Source organism: Rhodamnia argentea, chromosome 9 (assembly GCF_020921035.1).
Source record: "Rhodamnia argentea isolate NSW1041297 chromosome 9, ASM2092103v1, whole genome shotgun sequence".
NCBI classification, from domain to species: domain Eukaryota; kingdom Viridiplantae; phylum Streptophyta; class Magnoliopsida; order Myrtales; family Myrtaceae; genus Rhodamnia; species Rhodamnia argentea.
Genome location: NC_063158.1, coordinates 13,849,433 through 13,874,971, shown reverse-complemented (window position 1 = coordinate 13,874,971; position 25,539 = coordinate 13,849,433). Strand labels below are relative to the sequence as shown.

The 25,539-nt window shown below is 40.1% G+C and overlaps 1 protein-coding gene and 1 long non-coding RNA gene across 5 annotated transcripts in view; one reads left to right on the top strand and one right to left on the bottom strand.

Moving 5' to 3' along the window:
• The window catches only part of LOC115726799 (ABC transporter C family member 12-like), an 83,878-nt gene extending 60,237 nt beyond the window's left edge, over positions 1-23,641 (bottom strand). The window contains exons 1-28 of one of the 4 annotated variants that reach the window (XM_030656848.2): positions 23,623-23,641; positions 22,903-23,314; positions 22,048-22,232; positions 21,469-21,508; positions 21,105-21,261; positions 20,595-20,709; positions 20,424-20,504; positions 20,249-20,273; positions 19,835-19,891; positions 19,178-19,243; positions 18,407-18,481; positions 18,170-18,277; positions 17,858-17,992; positions 17,399-17,505; positions 17,230-17,323; positions 16,416-16,583; positions 15,537-15,677; positions 14,859-15,059; positions 14,669-14,767; positions 14,436-14,588; positions 13,504-13,895; positions 12,765-12,945; positions 12,102-12,425; positions 10,835-11,591; positions 10,100-10,221; positions 8,932-9,177; positions 8,214-8,643; positions 7,659-8,014 (exon numbers count right to left, since the gene is read on the bottom strand). In XM_030656848.2, the coding sequence (XP_030512708.2) occupies positions 7,917-8,014; positions 8,214-8,643; positions 8,932-9,177; positions 10,100-10,221; positions 10,835-11,591; positions 12,102-12,425; positions 12,765-12,945; positions 13,504-13,895; positions 14,436-14,588; positions 14,669-14,767; positions 14,859-15,059; positions 15,537-15,677; positions 16,416-16,583; positions 17,230-17,323; positions 17,399-17,505; positions 17,858-17,992; positions 18,170-18,277; positions 18,407-18,481; positions 19,178-19,243; positions 19,835-19,891; positions 20,249-20,273; positions 20,424-20,504; positions 20,595-20,709; positions 21,105-21,261; positions 21,469-21,508; positions 22,048-22,232; positions 22,903-23,235 (4,890 nt within the window). In that variant the 5' untranslated portion in view covers positions 23,236-23,314; positions 23,623-23,641 and the 3' untranslated portion in view covers positions 7,659-7,916. Of the gene's footprint in view, positions 1-7,658; positions 8,015-8,213; positions 8,644-8,931; positions 9,178-10,099; positions 10,222-10,834; positions 11,592-12,101; positions 12,426-12,764; positions 12,946-13,503; positions 13,896-14,435; positions 14,589-14,668; positions 14,768-14,858; positions 15,060-15,536; positions 15,678-16,415; positions 16,584-17,229; positions 17,324-17,398; positions 17,506-17,857; positions 17,993-18,169; positions 18,278-18,406; positions 18,482-19,177; positions 19,244-19,834; positions 19,892-20,248; positions 20,274-20,423; positions 20,505-20,594; positions 20,710-21,104; positions 21,262-21,468; positions 21,509-22,047; positions 22,233-22,902; positions 23,398-23,622 lie in introns of those variants that run through there. The other 3 variants (XM_048285082.1, XR_007199676.1, XM_030656850.2) reach the window with 3 other exon arrangements.
• On the top strand, positions 5,407-15,340 carry LOC115726804. Its single transcript, XR_004013605.2, has 3 exons — positions 5,407-5,536; positions 13,376-13,382; positions 15,082-15,340. It is a non-coding gene; the product is annotated as an uncharacterized LOC115726804 (long non-coding RNA).
• Positions 23,642-25,539: the final 1,898 nt, after the last annotated feature.

Here is a 25,539-nt window from a genome sequence, read left to right as displayed (position 1 = left end):
TTACCAATACCAATTGTATTGCACAAGACCCGACAATAAATACCAAGTTACTAACGTTGTCCGGTAATAACCTATAAAATCAATCCACAATCAATCTCATAAATCCGTTTCACAAAAACTCGTTCCCACAAAGTAAAACATTTAACCTTTCACAAATCAATTAATCAAGTAGGATAAATTCGTAAACAAAGTTCATAAAGTAACTAACACATGCAGCTTTTTGCAATTCCTTTTGTAAGGAATTCAGAAATAATCAATTCAAGTTATTTATAAAGATACTTTACTATGCCATAACCAAGACCATAATAAGTGCCCGTTCGGAATATATGTAACTAATATGTTCTAAAGACTTAATTTTCTTTTAGTAAAATCGTACCCTACAATGCCTTTCATAATTTATAACATAGTTAATTCTTATCATTTTCAAGACACGAGTTCTCAAAATCATGGAAGAGTTAAGCACCACTTTCCGCAAATCAAGAGCCCAAATCGGAAGCTACACCGCGGAAAGCTTCAAAATCTTATCAAAGAAAGTATTGTTCAAACATCAAACTAACACACCAACTAATATCGTTTAAGACTTTACTAGGCAACGCTATTTTTTTAGGTCAAGTCGTTCACTATGGGTTGACAGAAAACCTCATGAATGGCCACTTTGCTTTCCATTTTGAGCGACAACAGCCCCTCGTGCAATGAACAACGAACTTTAACGCATCATATTTCTCTACCACGAACTCAAATTCAAGCGAGCTTACTATCAAAAGAAAACTCCTTCGAAATTTTTAAGAGACCTAAGCTTTGCCAAGCCGAAGATGGTAGGAGACGGGGCGAAAATCAATGCCAAACACAGGTACCTCGAAACTGTTCCAGCAACGCGCGTAAGAGTTCAAAAGATTCATCGACAAAACGGTAACTCTAAATCGACTTTCGTCGAATCTCACGACACCGCAAACTTTCATCATTACGCGATCTTAAAGCTAAACAGCTCCTGTATCGAAACTAGCAACTCAGAACTCTTTCTATCAAATGAATAAAGGCTTCAGATTCTTTTACACCGATGGTGATTAACAAGTGTGGCATATTTTTCTCCACCCATAAGTCCAAATAACAATTGCAATTTGATGTACAGTGACCTCAATCGTATGAAGTACCATGGCCCCAAAAACAAAACACTATGAATTACCAGGAAAGATATTGTCGTCGACATATTGTTATCCTTCAACACGTAAGAAAGAATTTCGATCTTTCTTTTTTATTTTTATTTTTCGGACAAAGAAACATGCAATAAAGAAATGAAAGATTGTAATGTCCGGTAATTTGGTTCAATCTTTTCCCTTAAGAAAGAATACAATGCCGACGATCTTCCATTATTTTTGCAATGTTCAACTTCAACGTGAACGAGGCAAAGGGGTGACAACAACAACAACTGCAACACCCTTTCCCTTGACAACGCCAGCGAGTATTACTTCGTCCACACCTTTGCTAACAGTAAGTAACCATTGCTCTCAGGGAGGAAAATTATGGGTCGCAATCAGTGAAACTTCCACTGACCTGACCTCACGCCAACCGGATCCCCGTCAGTACCGAGCCCAACCACCGGCAATGCCGTATCTGCGCGACCACCTTGGAAGCGATGCTTCATATCTTTTGTGTTACGCTGCTAGTCCTGTTCATAGCCATTGCCATAAGCTTATTATGTAAGTTCATGGATCAGTATTTCTAGTTGATGTAGGTGGACTATTGACAGGTTGTCCCAAAGCAAAGTGAAGCTCAAACATAAGCTTGAACCCTGGAAGCACCTTAAATGATCAAATTCAAGGGTCGGCTCGGTCTGCAAGGATGATCACCAGGTCTAACTTGGTGATACTCTTGCTTCAATTCATCCACATAACCAACGTTCCAATATCCAAAGATATGGTTTCGTTCCAGTTTTTCGTTACATATTCTCATCTTTTGTTTTATTGATTTTTTGTGTCTTCTAGAAAGCGAAAATCGTCATGTTACATTACTTAAGATATAGGGTTTATATCTGTGTTTTATTTCTTTTAACATAAATAAGGATATTATGGTCAAATACAATTTCTTGTCAATATAACGATAGGAGTAGGGTTTTTATAACACAGAAAAACCGAGAACTCATTACTGAAATTCACGATCTGTTTTTCCTCCTCTCTTCTTCTCTTCTTCTTCTTCTTCCTCTTGCTTCTTCTCTCTCGGCTATATTCTACAGATTCTCTAATCAGCATTGTCACATGGAATCAAAGCAGATCTAATCACGTGATTCCTTCATCCTATCGCTGGTTTGAGAGTCCCCCAAATAAGCCTTTTCCTTCTCCGGTGTGCATCCACCTAAAGCTGTAAGTTCTACTTGTTCTCTCTCCTAATCTCGATATGTATAGACCAGAAGACATCAGATCTACCAGAATCTAGTTGTGGATATGGATTACAATACTTACCGATCAACGGAATCAAGGATCGGTTCATTGATTATGCAGCTTGAGATTTTAGCATCCGGTATATCAATTTCAGCACCCTTTTTCTTTTCTTTTTTGTGAAATCGATGGAGCCAATTGCGTTTAATCATACGTCGATATTAATTATGTTGAACCAAGGGCTGCTTTGTTCCTTGCACTGAAGTTTCAGTCTTCTTGGTCCGTGATATATATTTATATCGAGATTATCACCATGAGTGATGCGAAGTCTTCTATAGCTAGTGTCAATGTTCAAATTACCGCCATTAAATTAAATGGGACTTCCAATTACTTATTATGGGCTCAAGCCGTCAAGGTCTATATTAATGCCAAAGGGAAACTCATGTATCTTACAACAAACCCTCCTAATGCAGATGCTAATGACTATGGTAATTGGATGAGAGAGAACGATACACTTTCGGTATGGTTATGGAACAACATGGAACCAGCCATTGCTGCTAATGTCATGTTTCACAAAACTACCAAGGGAGTGTCGGATGATCTTAGAGAGAGCTACTTACAAGACAAAAATATGTCTAGAGTCTATGAATTGTATGAGAAAATATTCAATTTTAAACAAGGAGACAAATCTCTTGGAAAGTATTACAGTGCTTTGAAAGGCATGTGGGAAGAACTCAATCTTTATCAACCTATCACTACTGATCTTGAGAGACTAAAGACACAAAGAGCTGAATTTCAAGTTGCTAAGTTTCTATCCGGGCTAAATACTGACTTGCAGCCTGTGAAGAGCCAGCTTCTTGCCGGAGAGCAAGTTCCTTCTATGAATGAAGCATTTTGTCGGATTCAACGCATTGTCTATCCATCTTCTACATCATCTAGAGATAGTTTAGCACTTTTAGCTACTAGTGGTGGTCGTGGTGGATTTTCTAATAGAGGCCGTGGTTCATGGGGAGGTTACGGCCGTGTTGGTGGACGTAGTGGATAGAGTTATGATCGAGACAGCCGTCGGTGTACATACTGTGGAAAATCTGGTCATATGGTTGACACTTGTTGGGCCAAGCACGGCAAGCCCGAGTGAGCTCAACAATTGGCTATTGCAAATGTTGTTGCATCCGAAGGGAGTGTTGGAAATGTGTCTTCCGGCGACATGAATCCATCTATACCAACTGGGTGTAGTTTATCCGAGTCTTCGGCTCGAGAAGATCTTGTTACACAACTTATCAAGCGAGTTCAGCAACTAGAGGCTTCCGGTTCCTCAACCACTGCCACTCTTGCACGTACGGGTAACATGGTCCTTCTCTCTACTTTGTCTCCTAGCACCTGGGTCATTGATTCAGGAGCTTCTAGTCATATGACAGGTAAGCAAGAACTATTCTCTTCTCACCACAACTCTAGTTACGTATCCCAAGTAATTTTAGCTAATGGTTCCTCTACTCAAGTGGTTGGATCGGGGGCTATTTCTCTCACACCTTCCTTATCCTTGTCCTCTGTCTTATATGTTTCACAACTTCCTCTGAATTTGTTATCTATTAGTCAATTAACTAAAGCTCTTGGTTGTTCTATTACATTTTACCCCTCTTCTTGCACTTTTCAGGACCTTCGGACAAAGAAGACGATTGGTGGAGGGCATGAACGTGATGGACTCTACTATCCGGATGGTGTCTCTCTCGCTGACGCCAATGGTCTTGCGGCTAGTTCTACTACCCCTATGTTATGGCATTCCCGTTTAGGACATTCATCTTTATTTAAGTTACAACAAATAGTTCCCGAGTGCAAATCGGTTTCTACTCTTGAGTGTAAGGCTTGTGAACTTGGGAAACATCATCGCAGTTCTTTTCCTAAACGTAGTGATTCTCATGCATCTATTTTACTTGAACTTGTTCATTCGGACATTTGGGGACCTTCACGTATTGCTAGTAGAAATGGTTTTAAGTCCTTTGTTACTTTTGTGGATGATTATTCTCGCCTAACATGGCTCTATATGCCTCATGACCGTTCTGAATTTTTATATGTTTTTCAGTTATTTCATAGTGAAGTTACTAATCGCTTTAATACATCCATTAAAATTTTGCGAACCGATAATGCTCTAGAATATTCACAGAAATCAATTTCTTTGTTTTGTTCTAATTTTGGCATTATAGATCAAACAAGTTGTACTTATACCCCTCGGTAGAATAGTGTGGCCGAGAGAAAGTACCGTTATCTTCTAGAAGTTGCTCGTTCACTCTTGATTTGTATGAATGTCCCAAAATCGTTTTGGAGTGATGTTTTATTTTACTGCATGTTATCTCATAAATTGTATGCCTTCTACTATCCTTAATAATCGGTCACCGGTCGGTGTTGTGTTCCCCGACAAGCCGTTGTTCCCCTTACCCCACGTGCCTTTGGGTGTGTCTGTTTTGTCCATAATTTACGTTCCGGTGCCGATAAATTATTTCCTTGTGCCACTAAATGTGTTTTTCTCGGGTATTCACGTACTCAAAAGAGATATCGATGTTATGATCCTATTACTTGTACCCAATATATCGGTGCTGATGTCACTTTCTTCGAGGGCACACCATACTATTCTATTGAGGGTAAAGAGTTTTCAACCGACATTATGGCCGATCCTCCTATTCCACAGCTTATTCCCTTAGTCTTGGTTAATCATTCTCCTGTGTCTCCCCCCTTGCAGGTGTATCGGTGGTGAAAATGGTCTACGGCACAACCAGTGTCCAGCTCTTCCATGCCCTCCGTCCAATCTCCCGGTCCGGACGATCTTCCAATTGCCCTTCGCAAAGGTACTCGTTCTTGTACACCAAAATCCTCTTTTGCTTACCCTCTCGAGCGTTATGTTTCTCTCTCACATCTTCCTTCTCCATTACAAAATTTTGCCCTATTATTACATATTCGCACAATTCCTAGTTCTACCACTAAGGCCTTATCGTGCCTTGAGTGGAAGAGAGCTATAGATGTGGAAATGGAAGCTCTTATGTCTCGCCAAACGTGGTCTTTGATTGATCTTCCACTTGGGAAAGATGTCGTGAAGTGTCGGTGGGTGCACATTATCAAGTACAACCCGGATGGCTCGGTTGAGCATCTTAAAGCCCGACTTGTTGCTAAAGGTTTTACTCAAACCTATGGGGTGGATTATTTTGAGACATTTTCCCCTGTGACACTTCTTAATTCTATTCGTGTTATTATTTCCCTTGCTGCGAATTTTGATTGGCCATCATATCAATTGGATGTGAAGAATGCTTTTCTTTACGGTGATTTGTCCGAGGAAGTATATATGGAGAAACCTCCAAGATATGTTGCTCGGGGGGAGAATCATAGTAAAGTATGTCGGCTGCATAAAGCTATTTATGGGTTGAAACGGTCTCCAAGAGCATGGTTTGAAAAATTCAGTTCGGTGATTTCCAAGTGTGGGTTCCACTAGTGTTATTCCGATCATTCCGTTTTTGTTCGCAAGAAGGAGTCAGGAGTGGTTATTCTTGTTGTGTATGTGGATGATATAATTGTCTCCGGCAGTGATGTGACCGGCATTTCTGAGGTTAAGTCTTTTCTTCAGTAGCAGTTTCAAATTAAAGACTTGGGAGCTCTTAGGTATTTTCTGGGTATTGAAGTCTTACGAAGTAAGAAAGGCATTAATTTGTCTCGGCGAAAGTATGTTCTTGACCTTTTGTGTGAGACCGATACACTAGCTTCCAAGCCGCTTGATACTCATATGGATCCAAATCAGAAGTTTAGAGTTCATGATGGAGATGATATTGAAGATAAGCATCAATATCGACGTCTAGTTGGGAAACTAATTTATCTTACTGTTACACGTCCCGATATTTCCTTTGCTGTTCATGCAACGAGTAAGTTTATGGAGTCACCCAAGAAGGCTCATTGGGATGCTGTTTGTCGAATTGTTCGATACCTTAAAAACTCTCCTGGTAAGGGACTGATTTATAAACCGAACGGTGCTTCCACTCTAATTGGCTATTCTGATGTTGATTGGGCCGGGTTAGCATGTGATCGGCGGTCTACAACTGATTATTGCACCTTTCTTGGTAGTAATTTGGTTACTTGGAGAAGCAAGAAACAGACTACCATTACCGGATCTAGTGCTGAGGCCGAATATCGTGCTATGGCACATACCGTGGATGAATTGTTATGGTTGAAATCCCTTCTTCAAGAGCTTGGATTTTCTATTAATCAACCTATTGATATGATGTGTGAGAATCAGGTAGCTATTTATATTGCTAGAAATCCGGTTTTTCATGAGTGAACTAAGCATATAAAAGTTGATTGCCACTTTGTTCGTGATGCTGTGAAGCGGGAGTTGATTGCTACTCCTTATGTTGCCTCTAGAGATTAGTTTGCTAATATCTTCACTAAAGCATTGTTTCGTCCTGCCTTTGTTGTTGATTGTTCCAAGCTGGGCATGGGTGACCTATATGCTCCATCTTGAGGGGAAGTGTTACGTTACTTAAGATATAGGGTTTGTTTCTGTGTTTTATTTCTTTTAACATAAATAAGGGTATTATGGTCAAGTACAATTTCTTGTCAATATAACGATAGGAGTAGGGTTTTTGTGACACAGAAAAACCGAGAACTCATTATTGAAATTCACGATCTGTTTTTCCTCCTCTCTTCTTCTTCTTCCTCTTGCTTCTTCTCTCTCGGCTATATTCTACAGATTCTCTAATCAGCATTGTCACACGTCACAAACGCAGATCTAAATGATTTCACAAACTAAAGTTAAAGATTTTGACCCCTTCACTCCTGCTTTATTCTTGTTCTTCATCAAATCGCATTTTGATATAAGCAAGGGCTTCTGTAACTTCGCAATCAAGAGGATTCGTCGTCTATCACACTTTCGAGATTCCTCCGTTGCACGGAAATTCAAGGTGTACTTGTAAGACTTCCGAGAAGATTCACTAGTATACATTGAATCTACTATAATACAGAAAGGGCCTTCATGCTTTGAATCAAGAGGTATCATAATCTATCACACTCACGAGATTCATGCACTGTAATGAAATTCAAGGCCTACAAAGAAGTTACCCAAGACTTACGAGAAGCATCACGTGTTGTACTTTGAATCAAGTACAAAAATACATAGACTAATTGAACAATATGCTAATATAAAATACTTCCATTTGGTGAGGTTAGCCAAGCTCTGATCCTGGATTCTCAGAGGCCAATTGAATAGTTTGAATTTTCACATGCTGGTACTGAAACTAATAAGCAAACATGAAGAAGAATTATCGCCTGCTTAACAGCTTCCTGCACATTCACTGGTGTAAGAGTACGCTAACACTGAGCATAACCAAACTTGGGGGAAGATTTAACCTTAGCTCAGTTTCGGGAAATATAAACGATACATTGATAGAAGTACGTACACATGTACAGATTCAAGATTGTTCTCCACTGAGCGCAATATCTCTGATTTCGCCTTCGTGTGTAAAATCCTTCGATTAGAAATGAAGAATTGGGTTAACATCTCCACTTCTTTTATAACATTTCCACAGCATCCCAATCCGAGTTGTCTCCAAACTCGTGCTCTAGTCGTTCGTGTCTACCGTCAGCCAGTCTGCTCATCAAACCTAGACCTGCATGAAGGAAGATCAATTAGATGCAACTTTCGAGTGAAAATGTAGGAAAGGATACATAAGAACAAAAGTAGATAACATATGATCTTGGTTGTTTCTCTAAGCAGGAACAACCTCATATTTTGAAGGTCCAAGTACTCTCGATCTCAGCCTCAAGCGAGCGGAAAGCCTAATTGAAATATAGAATAAAAGCACTAACCTTCGACTATCTTGTGGAGAGCAGACCACCAGCTATCAGCAGATACTTGATAATGGTACAAAGCATTTTCTATATCTTCGCTGTGCTTCCCTTCCAAGACGCCCTGAAGGGTTATAACTGCATCTTTTGTTCTCCTAAGGATGTTGTCGTTGCTGTTGTCGTCGTCCTTGATGTTCAAAATCTGTAGGGCATTGTTGGAATTGAGGCTGACCGCTAGAGCAACATTGGCAGCAGCAGCCCAGTAGGAAGAGGCGGATCGTCGTCTCTCGCTGTCTGGACGTTTTTCTTCCATCCGTAACCTACTCTCTTTCCTTTGGAGGACTAAGCCATGTAGATACTGTGCATTGGCAGAACCCGTGCTTTGAACCATCTTAGAGAATGCGCTCGCTTCATCTGACAGCAGATTCTCTGGACTGTCGTGTTCTGCTACCTGAAGTGAAAGTTGAAAGCATCGCAATCGATACAACAATTAGAAATGCAAAAGCAACGACATTCGAATACGTGAATATTTTCATTGGTGAGTCACGGTCCTTTTATGTTGAATCAAATGAGATGGTTAATTTCAGTTCTTATTTTTCGAGAGTGTCAAGCTCCATAACAATCATACTTCAGAGATAAGAGTGGTTTTTACTTTTATATATTCATGATGACAAACCATTAATATGCATTTCTTGCTTGTACTGATGTGTGCATGATGAACGGCAATGTAAGAACATACTTGGCCGGCATCAAGCACAAGAATTTGGTCGGTGTCAATGATAGTGTTAAGTCTGTGAGCGATGATGAGCATGGTGCAGTAGTTGAATTCTTCACGGATGGTTTTCTGGATGAGAGCATCGGTCCTAACATCGACGGCTGCAGTTGCTTCATCCAGAACAAGAATCTTTGATCTTCTTAGTAATGCTCGAGCAAGACACAGCAGTTGCCTCTGTCCAACACTGAAGTTCTCTCCGCCCTCAGAAACCTTGACAGGACACAGCCAACATCAATATCGATCGTCTTTCTTAACTAATTAGAAAGAACCCACAGGATACATTTTAAAGCCAATAGAATAATGCAGAGCATTACATCGGCCACTTGCATATAGACAAGTCCAAACACAGACATAAGTCGACATCTCAACTTCAGTTAAGACTTCAGACACTATAATATGTTATGTATTGAGAAAACGTTATACAAGGGACGCTTCAGTTTTTTTCGCAGGTAAAACAATTCCAATGTCTGCTCACTATACCACCAACTCCTCTCCAGACTGAAGGCTCTTTTACTCTTGCTTGTGGTCTGTCATTTAGTTCAAAAGGCGGGATATTATGCGTTTCATGGAAATTCTGCAGGTATCATAAAATTAGTCTCAATTCAGAGATTTCTCCAGTGAGATGAGCTTAACCGTAGTGCAAGCTGAACATTCAAGCAAAAATAGTTATAGCCATACAAACAAGATTATTGCTATTTCTTTCTGACCAATCTAGTGCACATCTCTTTCAACTTACATGGTAATTTTAACTATATAATTCGTGCTTCTAAAAGTATATAAATCACATGCTTGTATTTCCTGGATGGTGCTTTGCTGATAATGTGTTGCATGTGCATGTCAAACTTTTTTGCTGAATACTAACTCATGTCGCCTGCCTTCTATCAATTCAACTCGATTTTTCTCTTTCTCTGCCGAAGGGCATTGATGTTGTCACCATGTCAACACTTCATGCGTTAGACATCTTCTAATAATCCTTGTCCTTGACAAGACAATTTTCAAAACTTAAATAAATATCCCCTTTAACATTGTTAGGTAACTACCGATAATTTCATCAAAATAAACCCAAATTCAATAGGAAATGCTATGATCCCTTCATTAACATTTCACATCTAGTAACTTTACGAAAGCTTACCTCAGTATCCAGGCCGTAAGAGTTCCTCCTGATGGCATCCTTCAAATGCGCTCTCTCCAGAGCCTCCCGCAGGTCGGCGTCATTATGTTCATTGAAAGGGTCGAGATTAAATCTCACAGTTCCTACACAAAATTGAACAGAAAGGAACTATTTGAGATGATATTTAGTCTTCACAAACAATGGAATCTAAAGGTTATGGGGTATATACTGTAGAAGCTTCTCAGTCCACAGTAATGGGGTTCAGTGTACACAGCTGTGATTCGTTTTGTAGCCTTTTTCACATGAAATGTCGGACAGAACACGAACATAAAATTGCTCATTCTTATCCAAAATGTTACTCAGAAACGCATCAAAGTAGAAGGACAGTGAATTAAGACATTTGAACTGATTAGGACTTGTCAGCAGATTGCTCATGTCAAAACGAAAGCTACCGTCCAAGAGTAGTCGGGTAAAGAATTGGGTTGCAAGAACTGTAAGTAGCTCTTGTGAACCGATGTTTTCTTCAAGAATCAAGAGTTTTGGAGCTCCAATGTTGGACATAATAAGCGAGAAAGAAAACTCTCAGCTATGAATTTGTTTGAGGAGATAGCAAAATCAACCAGTGAGCAGATGGACATGAACATGTCAGCAGACCTTTCTGTGGAATATCACAGAGGTTGAGGGGAACGGTGGAGGGAATAATGAAGCTATTTTAACAAACAAGCTAAGGTCTTAAAAGAATTTCACAGTGCCTACCCGAGAAAAGAACTGGTGATTGAGGTATGATGCTAAGGACTTTCCGCAGATCTTCGAGTCCCATCTTGGAAGTGTTGCACCCATCTATCAAGATTCTTCCTTTTTCCAGCTCGACAATTCGGAACAAGGCATTTATCATGCTAGATTTTCCGGCACCGGTTCTTCCAACTATTCCCAGTTTCTCGCGGGGTGCTACTGAAAAGGACAATCCATGCAACACGGGAGGAAGTTCAGGTCTGTAACGAAGGACCACATCTTCAAATTTAATTGATCCCGATGAGGGCCAACCAGGATGGGGCCGGTGGCTCTCTATTATAGCTGGAGCCTCAGAAGGCAATTCTATGTACACACCCACACGCTCTACAGAATTTAGACTATTCTCAGCTCTGCTTGCTTGTCTCAGAACACCGCTTAAAAGGCTCGTTATATTCAAAGTGTAGCTGAGGAGGAGACCCATAGTTGAAGCAACCGCTGCTCGGTTTTCCGCTTTTCCGGTCTGCATGACTGCAAATGTCGCTGTCAACCAGATCATTATGCCTCCTAAAGTCTCCAACCTTATGGTGAGCCAACGGTTGGAACTGGTATTGACAAGGGTGAATCTGATATTATTGTCCATGGCCTCGGCGTTAATGGTGGCCAACCTATCATATGCTTTATATGCACGTATACTGGACAAGCCATTCAACGCTTCTCCGAATTGCGCATAAACTGGAGATCTGGTAATTGAATCCAAGCGTTTCACTTCACGAGATGTAGTCTGTTGACAACCACAAGGCAAACAATTAGAAAGATGATCGCATCCAAACTTCTAATGGACTCAGCTACTAGTAGAGGACGAAACTTGTGATAGAACGAGAGGTATAATGCTATCAAGCAATTAAAAGGATCTACTGTTAGCCTTGATGATTAACGCCCCCTCTCGCCAAAAAAATGACAAAAAGATGGCTAAAAGAAATTTTCATTCTGAGCCATCGGTGCTCATTACTTAATCACTGTTTCATATAAAGAAAAAAAGTGTTCCTTTCTACTGTAGAAGGATTATGGAAATTGTCTTTCAGAATTTCCACAGTGAAACATCTGAATGGCTGTGCGTAGTGTCACAAGCATCACAAAAAATGAAAATACAACATGAAATTGTCAGCTTATGTAACTGAAGAAAATAGCCTTCCCCACTTAGTGTGACAAGGCTTGGCAATTGTGGCTGTAAGTAGCAGAGAACATGTCATTTTGTATGAAAAAGCATTATGGAACGAACAAATCTGCTCACCTGGTAATACAGATAGGCTGCATAAAACAAGATCAACAGTGGCATTATGGCCCAAAGAGAGATTGTGCTCACAATTCCTATAAGCACAAAAGTCGAAAGCAGCTGCCAGACTTGGCCCATGAACATGTTTACAAATTGGGCGACATTGCGGTCTATGTCACCTAGATCCTTGGCAAACCTGTTGATTATTCTTCCCATTGGGTTGGTGTGAAAGAAAAGCATTGGAGCCCTTAACATAGACTGGAGCATAGAATCATGCAATCTTTTTGCCGCACGAAGACTTGAGATAATCAACCAATAAGCATTAGTCAGTGTCACGGTCACCTGATTCACAGAAACATGGGAGTCGTCATGGAAGTTGCTAGAAAGACCTACCCTTCAGTTGACATATTTACCCACATCCACCAAAGACACTAAAATGCCGATGTCTAGAAAAATAGAAATGCTAGCAAGTAGTCCATTACGAGGTTTGATAACTCAGATTGTCTCTATAATTACATTATTGTTTCCGCACTATGAACAAGTAGTAGTAATCCGAACTCAAGGATTAAGAATGTGGCTTTCCCATTTCATCAATAATCAGAAAAAAGTATAGGAGCACAAGCTACCACATTAAAGACAGTACACTTGGAGAGGAGATCCATGTACTGAATTTTGGCATACCTGACCAAATGACAGGAGTGCATAGACCAATATGTAGAATCCTGGTCTGTAGTTCTCCGAAGTGCTTTGATCTGTCCAGAAACTCAACCATGTACTACTTGAAATACGAAGAACTTCAGTTGAAATATAGCAAATAAAGAGTACTGCCACCACCCACAGGCCTCCCAGTGCCCCTTTGTACCTAAAAAGAAAATCAGTTCATATGAATGTCGCGGATAAATATCATTATTGCTATGTAATTCTATGTCATGCAGATTAATTGAGTCCAGACAACAAATGAGGGAAAACAACAATTTACCGGAAAAAAATAAATCCTTGGGGGTTAACAAAAAGGAATAGGCAAATGCATGGACCTTAGGTGTTTATAAGCATTTAATGATACACATGAAACATATTTATCACACAGAAAACCTAAGCATCACAGAAAAAGCAACTCAGAGACCGTGTTTTGAGTGATGTCAAGTGACACTGAGAAAGAAATATTGCGCATACTTACACTACATGAGTATTGCCTCCATAGTCTTAGGTGTTACACAGACTTACTTGAACTCTTTGTTCAAAGATATCACATGCATGTTTGAGATCATTTAACTGGCTTATTTGAACCATAGTTCCACTGTAGAGTTCAAGAAAAATTTCAGGTCATGGATTTCTTATCCAAAAATAAGCCTTTTATGTAAATAAACTGTCTACGCAACAAGCGTTAGAAGATGGAGTTTCATATCACACAATTTAGTACCTCATCAGGACTTTCCAACTCACGATGCCCGTTTCCCGTTCCTCTTGCTTAACAAGTACAGACTTCCCTCCTTTACCTCTCTTCCCACGGCCTTGATCTTTTGGCAATTCATTAACAATGCTGTTAGTTGCTGGTTTGGATGTTTTCTCCTTTACATTTGTCTTCTCCCCCTCCTCGTCCTCTTCTGTTTGTTCCTCCATTTTCCCTGCATTCTCCATAAGTTTCTGGAACAGTACCCCGCTTTTAGAGAGCTCCTCAAAAGTCCCCTCCTCCTTGACCATTCCTTCATGAACCAAAATGATTCGATCGACTTGAGGAAGAAAATGAAGCTGGTTTGTGACAAGAACCCGGGTCTTCCCTCGCAACTCTTCCTTGATACAGCTATTGAACACCTGTATGTGACTGCGGGTTAGTAGAAGCTCATTTCTGAAAATTCAGAAAAGAGATCCTACTGAATGTAAGATCCATAGGAATGAAACTAAAGGTCGCTTGAGACATTGAGAATAGTGGAGCCAAACGTTCAGATACGCCATGTTATAAAAAGTGAAACAAAGGCAATAGTAGATATATCCAAAATCAGAAAACGCCTAAGAGTGTGAAATTAGCATATATGATTGATTGCAGCAAGTTATCTTAAGGGCAGGACTGTAGGATCAAATTTCTTATCCTTGTTTAACTGAAGCATTTGAGCATGCTTAGCATAGAAGCTTTTTGTGAGATTTGAACTCAGGACCTCCTGCTCTAATACCATGTGAGATTTTGTGGGACCACTGCCAACTATTTTAAAAGGTTAAGTTATTAGATGAAGGCGTGATTTAATATTTAATTACTCTTAACACTTTTCAAGTATAAATGTAATGTTGAGCCTTACAACATCAACTGTTACACCTGGGGTAACTTGTGACTAATATTCTGTGTCATGAATTTCATACCTGTCGACCAACATGAGCATCCAGAGCACTTAAAGGGTCATCAAATATGTAAACGTCTGAATTCGAGTAAACAGCCCTGGCCATAGAAACCCTTTGCTTTTGCCCTCCACTTATATTCACCCCTCTTTCACCAATCTCTGTAAGATCGCGACCCTGAAGTATTGAGACAGATAATTAATGGATCGCATCCTTGTGAATAAGAGAATCTTGCAAAGCACTAAGTCCCACTTAACTGGAAGTACATCGAGATCGTGCTCCAATTCAGTAACGCTGACTGCCTTCCAATATTTTTCCTGTTCGAATTCAGACCCAAATAATATGTTGTCACGCACCTGAAATCACACACTAGGGATTAGGACACAAGAAAAGATGATAAGGCGCTCAACATCGACAGAAAAACAAAAACAGCACTGTGCAACTTACAGTAGCATTGAAAATCCAGGACACTTGAGGAACATAAGCAACGGTTCCGCGTATAGTAACACATGCATTAGAGACAGGAGGGAGTTCCCCAAGCATTGCGGATATGAGAGACGTCTTTCCTTCTCCAGTACCACCAACAATAGCCACTAAGCTACCGACTGGTATGTCTAGATTGATGTTTGACAACATGGGTTTTTCTGCCTGAAGTTAGCTGATAATTTAGCCTCCACTTGAAATAAAATATTGCAATAAAAAGACTGGAAATCGCCATAAATGACCATTCAGTTATGCTGAATCATCGAATATCTACATTAACTTGAATCGGTCACCATAAATGATTACACTTAGAAGTTAGAGCAAGTTTCCTCGCACAATCGGTCACCTTTGTAGAAGTTGTGAGAGCATTACTCACTTATGTAAGGGCTTAAGTTGTCCGATGAACATGTGCTTTAAAGTTTGATTATGGCATCTACTAACTTTGGGATTCAGTAAAAAATTTCTAATATGCCCTCGTCCTTCAAATCATGATAGTGATTACTATTGTACTTGATGCATTGTCGATGGTGTTACAACCCCTAAAGCCTAAACAATTTATAGTATAGTCAACAGTTTATTCACATTGAAAAGGGCAAAGGTAAGGAATTTTGCCAGATAAAATGAGGAAGATGTTAATTTGACCTTTGAGTCCCATGAAAAGTTCCCATCCTTGATTGAAATAACTGGGTGTCCGGGCTCAATCGGTGGATTAGGAACTAAAATTCTCTCTTCTGTTAAAAGTAGTTCCTCTATTCGTTGCAGGGAAACATTTGCAGTAACAACCTGGGATACAAAAGTAAGATTGGAAACTAAACAATGACAAACAAATGTTTGCAAGAACTGTTAAAATAAAATTGCTCGATCTAAGATGGAGAACACGCATCATCTTTGAGAAAGCAAAGGCAAAAAGCTGTGATAAGCACAAAAGAGAAACTCCAACTACCACTTTCCAAATGTTGTCAAAGGAGGTTAATGAAGAGATAAACTGTTACAGATTTAGTCATCACAATATGTTTTAGCATGCCATTTCACTTATCAAATTGATATTACAGGTCTAACCGTCATCTAATTAAATTTCTACTGTTTATGCTAGTTCAACAACAAGATAATCAGTTTAATATCAACATTAATGTAGTATGTGAGAACTGATTCTCCCCTTTTCGCACGCTGTCTTGTCCAACTCAAAGAATCAGATTTATTAGTGAGATAATATACTGCAGTTTTTTTTTTTTTGGTCAAATATGTACTGCAGTTCACCTTTGATATTCTATTTGATTTTTCTAGCAGTTTGATATTGTCAATCATTTTCTTCATCGTCAAAGCAAGATGAATTAGTACTTAAACTGAGTGACGCTATCATGAACAACATATCCAAGGTACACAATTAGAAGCAAAAAGAAAATGCTAGATCCACTAACCACAAAATAACCACACACATTGATGTTGGCAATGGGGTAGATCAGTAGACTATTCTATTTGAATGACAGAGATATAGAGCTGAGGTTAGGATGAAGTGAGAACCTGAGACATCAAGTTAGGGAGCATGTTCAAAGGAAACCGTAGCACCGCAAAAAGAGAAAGTGATGTAAACGCTCTCGCTGGTGTCAAATCCCCTCCAAGCAAAGTGAATGTCCCAAATGACACAACGGTTACAATGACTGGGATGCTGTTCAGTACGAAGCTGTTGAACTGCCACCAAAATTAAACTGTCGGACAAATAGAACCACGAGGCATCACGGAAGGAGAAAATGTCAAGTCCATTAGGTCTCTCGCCCTTCCGACAAAAAGTGTCCAAATTCATTCATCGACTGCTATTTGAGAAACCAATGGAGACTATTTTCCATGCACCTTTCGGTAATAAATATTCTGATTCAAGAAGAGCTAGTACGAGTCTATGACTACTCAGCTTGCGAAAAAGGTGAACAGAGCCCAACACCAGATGGATAATTTGACACAGTAAACCAATCCCTTTCCTTGATTTTAGACAAACTTATTCTCACGATGCTTGAAAAGAAATGGAGAATCTAAATAGCTTGCACATGAGTATCTATGGAAGTATTTCAACTGCTGTCAGTCTGCTTGGTAAGTTTACCATAGACAGAAACTCTCTCTCTCTCTCTCTCTCTCTCTCTCTCTCTGCACGCGAGCGTTTGCGAGTGTGTGGATGTGCTCATTGTCGTGTGTCGGTGTGCGGGCATGCTTGTGCCAGTGTGCATGTGTGTGTGCATACACTTGATGCACATTGGGGAAAGCGAGAATTTTCCAACTGTCAATACTATAGATAATTCCATGATCAGAATGCATAATATTATCCTAATTTTGAAATAGTCCATACCGCAGCTAGTAGTTGCGCTCTACGGAACCATGAAAGCTCCTCAATTCGTATTTCTTGAACTCTAGATTGAAAGCTCTTTTCCCAAGCATAACACCTGCAAGAATTTTTTCAATGAATTTCAGTCGTTGTAAAATGAACATAGCCAGGGCTTCCCGCTTATTCAACATACTTCACAGTGTCCATTGCTGCCAAAATTTCGTTCATGAGGCTGACTCTCTTGTCAGTCCACTGCAGCCCTTCCTTGGTCAGTTTTCGCATTTTGCTGATTATGACCGTCTAATTCACCATGAAGAGTTATTAAATGTAAGACAATTGATTGACAGAAGGAAGATTAATCATCATGATGTAAATGCTAATCCATGAGTTGAGAGTGACAATGTGGTGCAGGAAACCTCTTTTAGCCAAACAATTCTACTCCTGATACAACCGTTTCTACATAGAAGCTTCAGAGAAAAAACATCCCCTACTTAGTACCTAGATCAGAATGCCCTTCAAAAAAATTAAAGGGAAAGGTACCTCCAAATCAGCACATAAATTAACAGATGGTTACAATGATCATGGAAGAAATAGGTGTTAACAATGTGATAGGGAGGATAACTATCGAGGGAAAGAAAGAGCACATGCTTACTTGCAATGGGATCATGAGGACAAGCATGAGAGATCCAAGCAGTGAAGCAACACCTAATTGCTGGTACAGAAGAACCATGGCAATGACAATACGAAACGGAGCCGACCATAAGTTGTGAAGTTGTTGGCATATTTGCTGAACAATATCAGGTATCACGTCAGATGTAGTTCATAAAATTTCACTTTTGCAAAATCAGAAGAGCTGGGTGTATGAACTAAGAAAGAAATCACCATTCACTTAACTAAATGACTTTGCAGCAATAAGAGAACTATGGTAGCAATGATATAGTCATGTCTGAGGTGAGAATATCACCTGAATTGCATTAGCATCAGTTGTTATCATGTTTGTTATCTTTCCAGATTGGAACTTCTTGCGTCCCTCATGAGTGAGTCTTAAGGATTTGCGGAATATGGCCGCCACCTACCAATAATGGTGAATAAGCTATTTAATTGCTCAACTATAAATAGCTCAACTATGATAAAAAACGAAGAGCGACCTAGACTAAATATCTGATATTGAGGATTTGTACAAATCTGGAAAAGGTTTTACCAAAGTTGACCTCAGCCTGAATCCCGTTCGAAATGAATTCTGAAAGTACTGGGCCTCGCAAAGCACACCGAGTGACTGAACAGAGTCCAATCAGAAGTCATTAACATATCTAAAAACAGCAGTTTTCACATATCTTATTGATGGAAGGACATCGTCATTGAATAAGAACCAAAAGCCAGAGGCAACAACAATTATAAGTAAAGTGGAGATTTTTGGCATATGGTAACAAATTATATAGGAGATAATTGCAATGAACTTGTTTTGAAATATTTACAAAGGTGATAACGATAATGAATGATTTAGAAAATATTCTCCTAAAAATGATCACCGCCGAACATGTACGAGCCCCCATCTAATGGAATCCCAAACAATTTTATGAAAAAGGTTATTCATAAAAGAGAACGAATATTTCTGTTTTTTCGATGCGAATTTGACTCATGATGAAAGGAAATCGCTCTTGCAATTTTGAATTAAAAAATATATATTTAGAATATTCTAACGAAAGGAAAATATTTTTATTGCCCACGAAAATGTTTAGACATAAATTGTTGTCCGTAATGAATACATTTTTCATTGACTTATTGTTTCAAGCAACACGAGTGATCTTTTTCTAGAAAATATTTTCCAAATCATTCATTTTTTCCGAAACAAACGGAGCTTTACTTCACTTATTGCACTATAAAAATCTAACGGTGTGCAAACTTAGAAGGAAAGGACTCTAACTCCCAACATAAATCAAAACCTTGACACAAAACAAAGATAGGATCATACCACGCCGACAAGAATTGAAAAGGCATAGACGTAACCAATCCATGCAGGGTCCCCTCTTTGCAATGACTGCATGTTGCAAACAAAGACATCAGAAAGACAAGTCCGTTCTTGGAAAAGGAACCTCCATATAACATAATCGACCGTGATGTTGAATGGATACAAAAATAAAAGGTCAGTCTATGTGCAGAATATTTTTTCCCTGGAAGGCAAGGCGATTGAGACCTCAGATCAATCTACCCATAGAATAGAACAGATGACATTCTTATTGAGTCTATCATAGTCCCTACAGTCATTATGCCATTGCTGTTAACTTGTTGTCCTGTTAATGTTGGAGCACCTTTTCTGTCACAACAACACATGGAGCACACCCGAATTAATTACTAGAAGATGACATTTACCCTAAGAAAAGCATGCTAACTCTGTTTCTGCAGGGGTCCGCTGTCCCTATTAACAACCCTTCAAATCCTCCATCTAAAGATGGTCTACAGGTTCCAAGGGAACAATTCTCCATAATGAAGCGCATATTTCGAGAACGTAGAAGGCCACAATTCTTGGATTGCATCAAAATCTTAAAAGCAGAGTCCAGCATTGATTACAAAAATTGATGCCTACAAATTCATCTGAGATAGAGAGAGAGAGAGACTTGGAACAACTTACTTGAAGGAGGTGGTTCAGCAATGTGGGCCCTACAAACTGGGAAAGATCACTCCCGATCTGTGGTTATCCATGTAAGAAAGAGTTACTATGCTTGCAATGAGCATTGCATAGTCAAGTGAACATAATGCTCTTGCAGGATCATTGTTCTAGCGATCATTCAAGCTCAACCATGAGATGAAGCCTCAGAGACTTCAGTCCTTTAGATACTGTTTTATTTCTTCCAGATTCATCAGTTTTTTATGTTCTGCTCAACCAAAGTAAATTAGAAGGCGCATGCATGGTATATGGCCATCATCATCATACTAGGAAAGGAGTTACAACATTTGATTAAGCACCCAATCACCACATCTAAGGAATCTGAACATTTTGGAATGAGTCTGGCATTCATTAGATCATGAAGGGTAAGTATGATACCTTAAAGAAGCCTCCCAACCAAAACCTGAAGGAGCAAGCAAACTAGGGAAATGAGAAGGCGAACATTCAAACAATGATGAAACTTACAGAATAAAGTTGTACAGATGTCAGTGCACAGTCAAATCGAAATTGGGATGAAAAATGGGATATGAGATGCAATTCAACGAATACATACCTTCCCCCAAGGCTGCTGTTCAAAGCTCTTAAAAGCCAAGGTTTGGGCCTTTGAGACTCTTTGGCCCAGCATTTCTGGAATCTACAAAATAAGATACAGTTGTGCTGCTTTCGTAATTTATCTGACTACACAAAAAGTTCAAAATACAGCTAGAGAAAAGTGGATGCAAACCTTTTAATCAGTGTCTCAGTTTGATCCCAAGAGTCTAACTTCCAAACGTCCATTTCAGTAATCGGTCTTTTGTAGCCTTGCTGCATAAGTGGAGTCATCCACCCAAAGTATATCCCTATAAGAGAGAGAGAGTTGTGCCATGAACGATACAACAATATGCAGCTACTGCCAAACAAAAACCAATGTTCCATTTCACTAGACCCCCAAAAAAATGACTCATCTTACTTTTCAGTTTCTAGCAAAGAAATTATTTCAGGGATGAAGAAATACGTGCTAACAGGGAACCGATGAATGCCACCATTAGAAAGCAAGCAAAAAACAAGAAAATTGGACTTTTTAAGCAGACAGAATCTGAAAATGTCAAATTATTAGTTCATCATCACTGCTTGCTGGAGAATGTCAGCTAGTTCTTTAATGTGTCAATGGATAGCGAGTAGCTGAGCTGGTCAGATCTTATGACTAATAACCCGAACTGCTGGATAGAATAAGTGAAGTGCAGGTATTACTCACTGGAAAATATGTTGACATGCCTTTCAGGACAATCTTGCTCGTCTCCCGGAAGAGCCTCGTATTCAACACTATCGAGAGGCTCGGGTGGGATCATCGTATAGCCTGGACAAGGGTCCAGATTCGGAACATAGACAAAAAGAAGAATCCCATATAGAACCTTCATCAAAGAAGCACAAAAAAGAAGAAGATTTAATCAGAATTCCTTAGATCAAGGTGACAAATGTCAGAAAGAAATCTCAATAATTGCTGGTGTTCACATCAAGTCTATTAACTGATGAATCCCGGCAGGAGCTGTTTGTTCAAAAGGCTAAGAAGTGATAAACAGATGAGCGAAGGAGTAACAGTTTACTGAAAGAGAAGTTACCTGGCAGAAAACCGTGCTGATATACAGATAAAGTGCAGACCTGGAGGAGTGAAAAATATAAATATTAGGTCCTCCGTGGAACATACTTCGAAAAGGTTTTTGAGTCTCCAAGAAAGATTTCCAATTATAGTAGTTGATTGTATAAGGCAACTCAACCTACAACTGGATATCATCTTCAACCAATCAAAATTAGTTTCACAATCCCAAAGGGAGATCAAGGTGTCACCTTAATTATGGCAACTCAACAGAGACATGCTTTCAGAACTTATATATACAGTATGAAAGAGTTTAACATGAAATGGTATTGCTAGCCACATGCACCAGTTTAAGGGAGCAATTTAACCATATTGCAAGACATGGATGGGAAAATCTTGCAAAAATGTAAGTCGCAATGATTTAACAACCGTAAAGTTAATTATTTCGACTGTTTTCATCAATATGCATAGCTTGAAGAGAGAGAGAGAGAGAATCTAATAACATCACTATACTCGAGTATCCAAGTGTATACATGAATATGAGACGTTTATATTCTGAAGTATGAACAGTATATTAAATGTCTGCTGAAGGATAAAAACTAACCTATGATGTTGATAGTGGTCTCTCATGGAGAGGATGAGATTGAGCATCACAGCTTCCCCCACCAGAACATAAATGAGTCCAAACCGCACATACCATCTGAACTCCCGAATGTATACGTGCATTTCTAGGCTAATCATAACTAGCATGGAGCACCAAGCAAGAGACTCTATGGTTAACGAAACCATCTGCCCAAGATAAAACGAGGTGTGATTACAAACCAAATTAGACTTTCAGTTTGCCAGCCAATGTAAAACAGCATCATTTGAGATTGTTACAGACTGGTGTCCTGAAGACATAGAGTGCAAACTAGCATGGTCAGACACTAGTTGGCAAATGGATTGAGATCCGCAGCATGGCAGCCGCAGAAACAGAGTTGTGCAATGTAAAAGTTTAACAATAAATGGTAGCTGATTTGCTTACTCAGAGGGTTCAACATGGAACCTACAGAAGTTGAAAAACTCACATGCGCAATGTTTTAATAAAGTTTGTGCCTTTTATCAAAAGACTAAGTGCCACATTACACAGAATGTAGCAGTAATGAGGAATGCTACAGTCTGACAAGGATTTACTGGTGCCAAGCTTCTTCCAAAAGAAAGCAGTTGAAACAGCGAAAAAAGAAAAAGGACAGCCAACTTGCTAGTGGACAATTCCAGTCTAATTTTCATTTATACCGGGGTTAAGCAACTAGCTGCATAAGTTTTTTAATAGCATTTATAATATGGGAGTCCCATCGATGTGCATGGTCGCACATTAAACAAAATAACCAGCTAATCAAGATTGTTGATCAAACAAACAAAGTATTACATGAACATTGGAGAGTTGAAAGCTAGGAACTCAGTACAGCAGAATTCCTACCTCATATGGAAGGAGGCTAGTCTGACCGTCCAGATTGAAAACCGAAAAGCCCATCACCAACCTCAGCACAGGCTCCGCAGCGCAGTAAAAAGAAAGCAATCCCAACATATAGTTGTAGCATTTCGACCTCAAACGGTATCTCTGGACTTTCAAAGTCCTCTTGATCAACCAAATTCGGTAGCAGCAGAGGACCAGAAGAACCAAATGGGACATGGAAATGACCAAGGAATCAATGGCACAAGGTGTGTACGCACCGAAAGCACTGTCCGCAGTCCTTGCCCAAATCCCATTCCCCACTGGCTGGCAATACCAATCCAACAGCTTGAAACCCATTTTTTAAATGATCAAGGTATTAGCTTTTAGTCCATGAAGCAATTTCTTTTTCGCATCCCAATCAAAATGAAGTCTTTCCCTACAAGAGCAAGAGTCCATCACAGCTGCTTCAGTTAGAAATGCAGCTATATTCGCCCAGAAGTCCCATAGCAAAAATTTCCCCTGTACTAGTGCGCATGTTCAGAAACATCCATCATGAATGCTGCAGGGAATTTGGAAGTGAAAGAAGCTAAGCCGGAAAACCCAGTACGGCGAAATCACAAGAAGTCACTGAGTTCATGTAGATTGAAGAATGCACTCCAAGGAAAGTCACAAGAACATATAACTCCACAAACACACACACACGGACAGGGGAAGAGAGAGAGAGAGAGAGAGAGAGAGGAGAACCTGCAACACTCTGGAGCTGCTTCATGTTGAAATGGCTCGTGAATTATATACATAGCGAGGGAATTGAGTGGGACAACAAGAGTGGCTGTGTGAAACAGACCGTTACGGCAGACGACTCATCATCAAGAAAAAGGAAGGAAGATAAAACAAGAAGAGGGGAAAAGGATGGAAAGAAGCGTCAAATGGGACATTTGGAATTGGAAGTATGTGGTAGTTTCAAAGGAGGACCGAGACAGGCAACAACGTTTGGCCCTATGCACGCGTCACCGCTTACGTAGGCAGCCCTCTCACATGCACATGAGCTGACAAGAAGGGCAGACGTGATGGAGAAATCCCTTACATGATTGATTACTCTATGGTTTTACGTCTCTAAGTTTTGGCTTTCTCCCGTGGACTCGCAATCATACAAATCTTCCAACTATAGTCATTTGGATTTTCTCGTCGCTTGGTTCCGCATACTCTTCTTTACAGATGGGAACATCCCCAGATCTTTCTTTATGTTCTTGAGCTCACATATCATTAGGATCAACCTCTTCTCGATTGATTTCTTGTCTTGTATCTTTCGTTATCATAAGAGGTTCCACGATCCCAAATGAATTGATTGATAGCAATAGTTTTGAGTTTAGAGGGTGTGAATGGTTCTCCTACCATAAGGGATATTCTTCTAGTCTTCATTTGAACTTGAGGTATACTAATTGCTCTACATACTCCAAGGTTGCGTTTCACAGTCCGAATTTAAGTCCTAATAGGATAAAAATATTCGTATCCAATATTTGGGGACGTCCTCCAGACTGGATAAACCAGGATAAGTCCGAATAAAATGGAAAATAAGAAATTTTGGGTAAGGGTGAAAGGGATCCGAATTGGACAAGAAAAAGTAACAAAAAATACTTAAGAAAAACAACAACAAGAAGATATTTGCAGTAATGGTGGCGCAGCGCAACGTCGCCAGCGAGTGAGTTGTGCCGATGGACAAGCTGGTCGGAATAGCTCCGGCTCAATGGACCGCGTTGTGACGGTTTATTTGTAATCGACACCAGAAGCAAGGAAACATCAGCAATCGGCTTATGATACATCTGTCCTATGAAGCACCGACACGCCAAACCCCCTGGCGTGTCGGTGTCGGACACGTGTCGGATACCGACACGCGTCCGACACGCCCCGACACGCGTGCGACACGCGGTCAACGCGTGTCGAAGATCCGACACCCGGTCAACGCCAGCAACACGCCGGGGACACGCGAGTCGGTGAGGAGAGAGGGCGGGGAAAAGCAGATCCGAAGGGCAGAGAACGGTAGGGGAGGGGGAAGAAGAGCGTCTCGGGCCATGAGAGAGATGAGGGAGGCAGCCGGCGACGCGCGGCCAGTGCCTGAGCAGGGAACGGCCTTCGTGTGCGCAGAAGCAGAGAGAGCGAACGAGCCGAAGGACAGAGGGAGAGAGCGCCGGAGGAGAGACGAGCAGCAAAAATCATAGTGTTCGACGTCGGGGTTGGTTTAGCGGGACAGAGAGGAGTGACACAGAAGAAGGGGTGTGAGATTTTTTGAGGAAGTAAAGAGACAGAGGGGTGGGGGATTATTTTCTCGCAGAGAGGAGAGAGAGATGAAAAGTGTAAGATGTTTTCGGTGATGTTTTCAAAAAGTAAAGAGAGAGAAGAGGGGGAGACAGAGAAGAGAGAGAGAGGAGGAGAGAGGTGAGGCGCGTGTCAGAGATTTTTTCAAAAGTAAAGAGAGGAGGGGAGGAAACGTGAGAGAGGAGGGAAAGCGGGTAGACCGCATATTACAGGATTTTTTTATTGTTTATTCATTTTCTAGGCTGATTGAGATCAAATTACGAGAGTATTCATGGCATTAGATTTATTTTTATTATAAGAACTATTTTTGTAAATAGAAATAATAATATATCATACATATATAAAAAT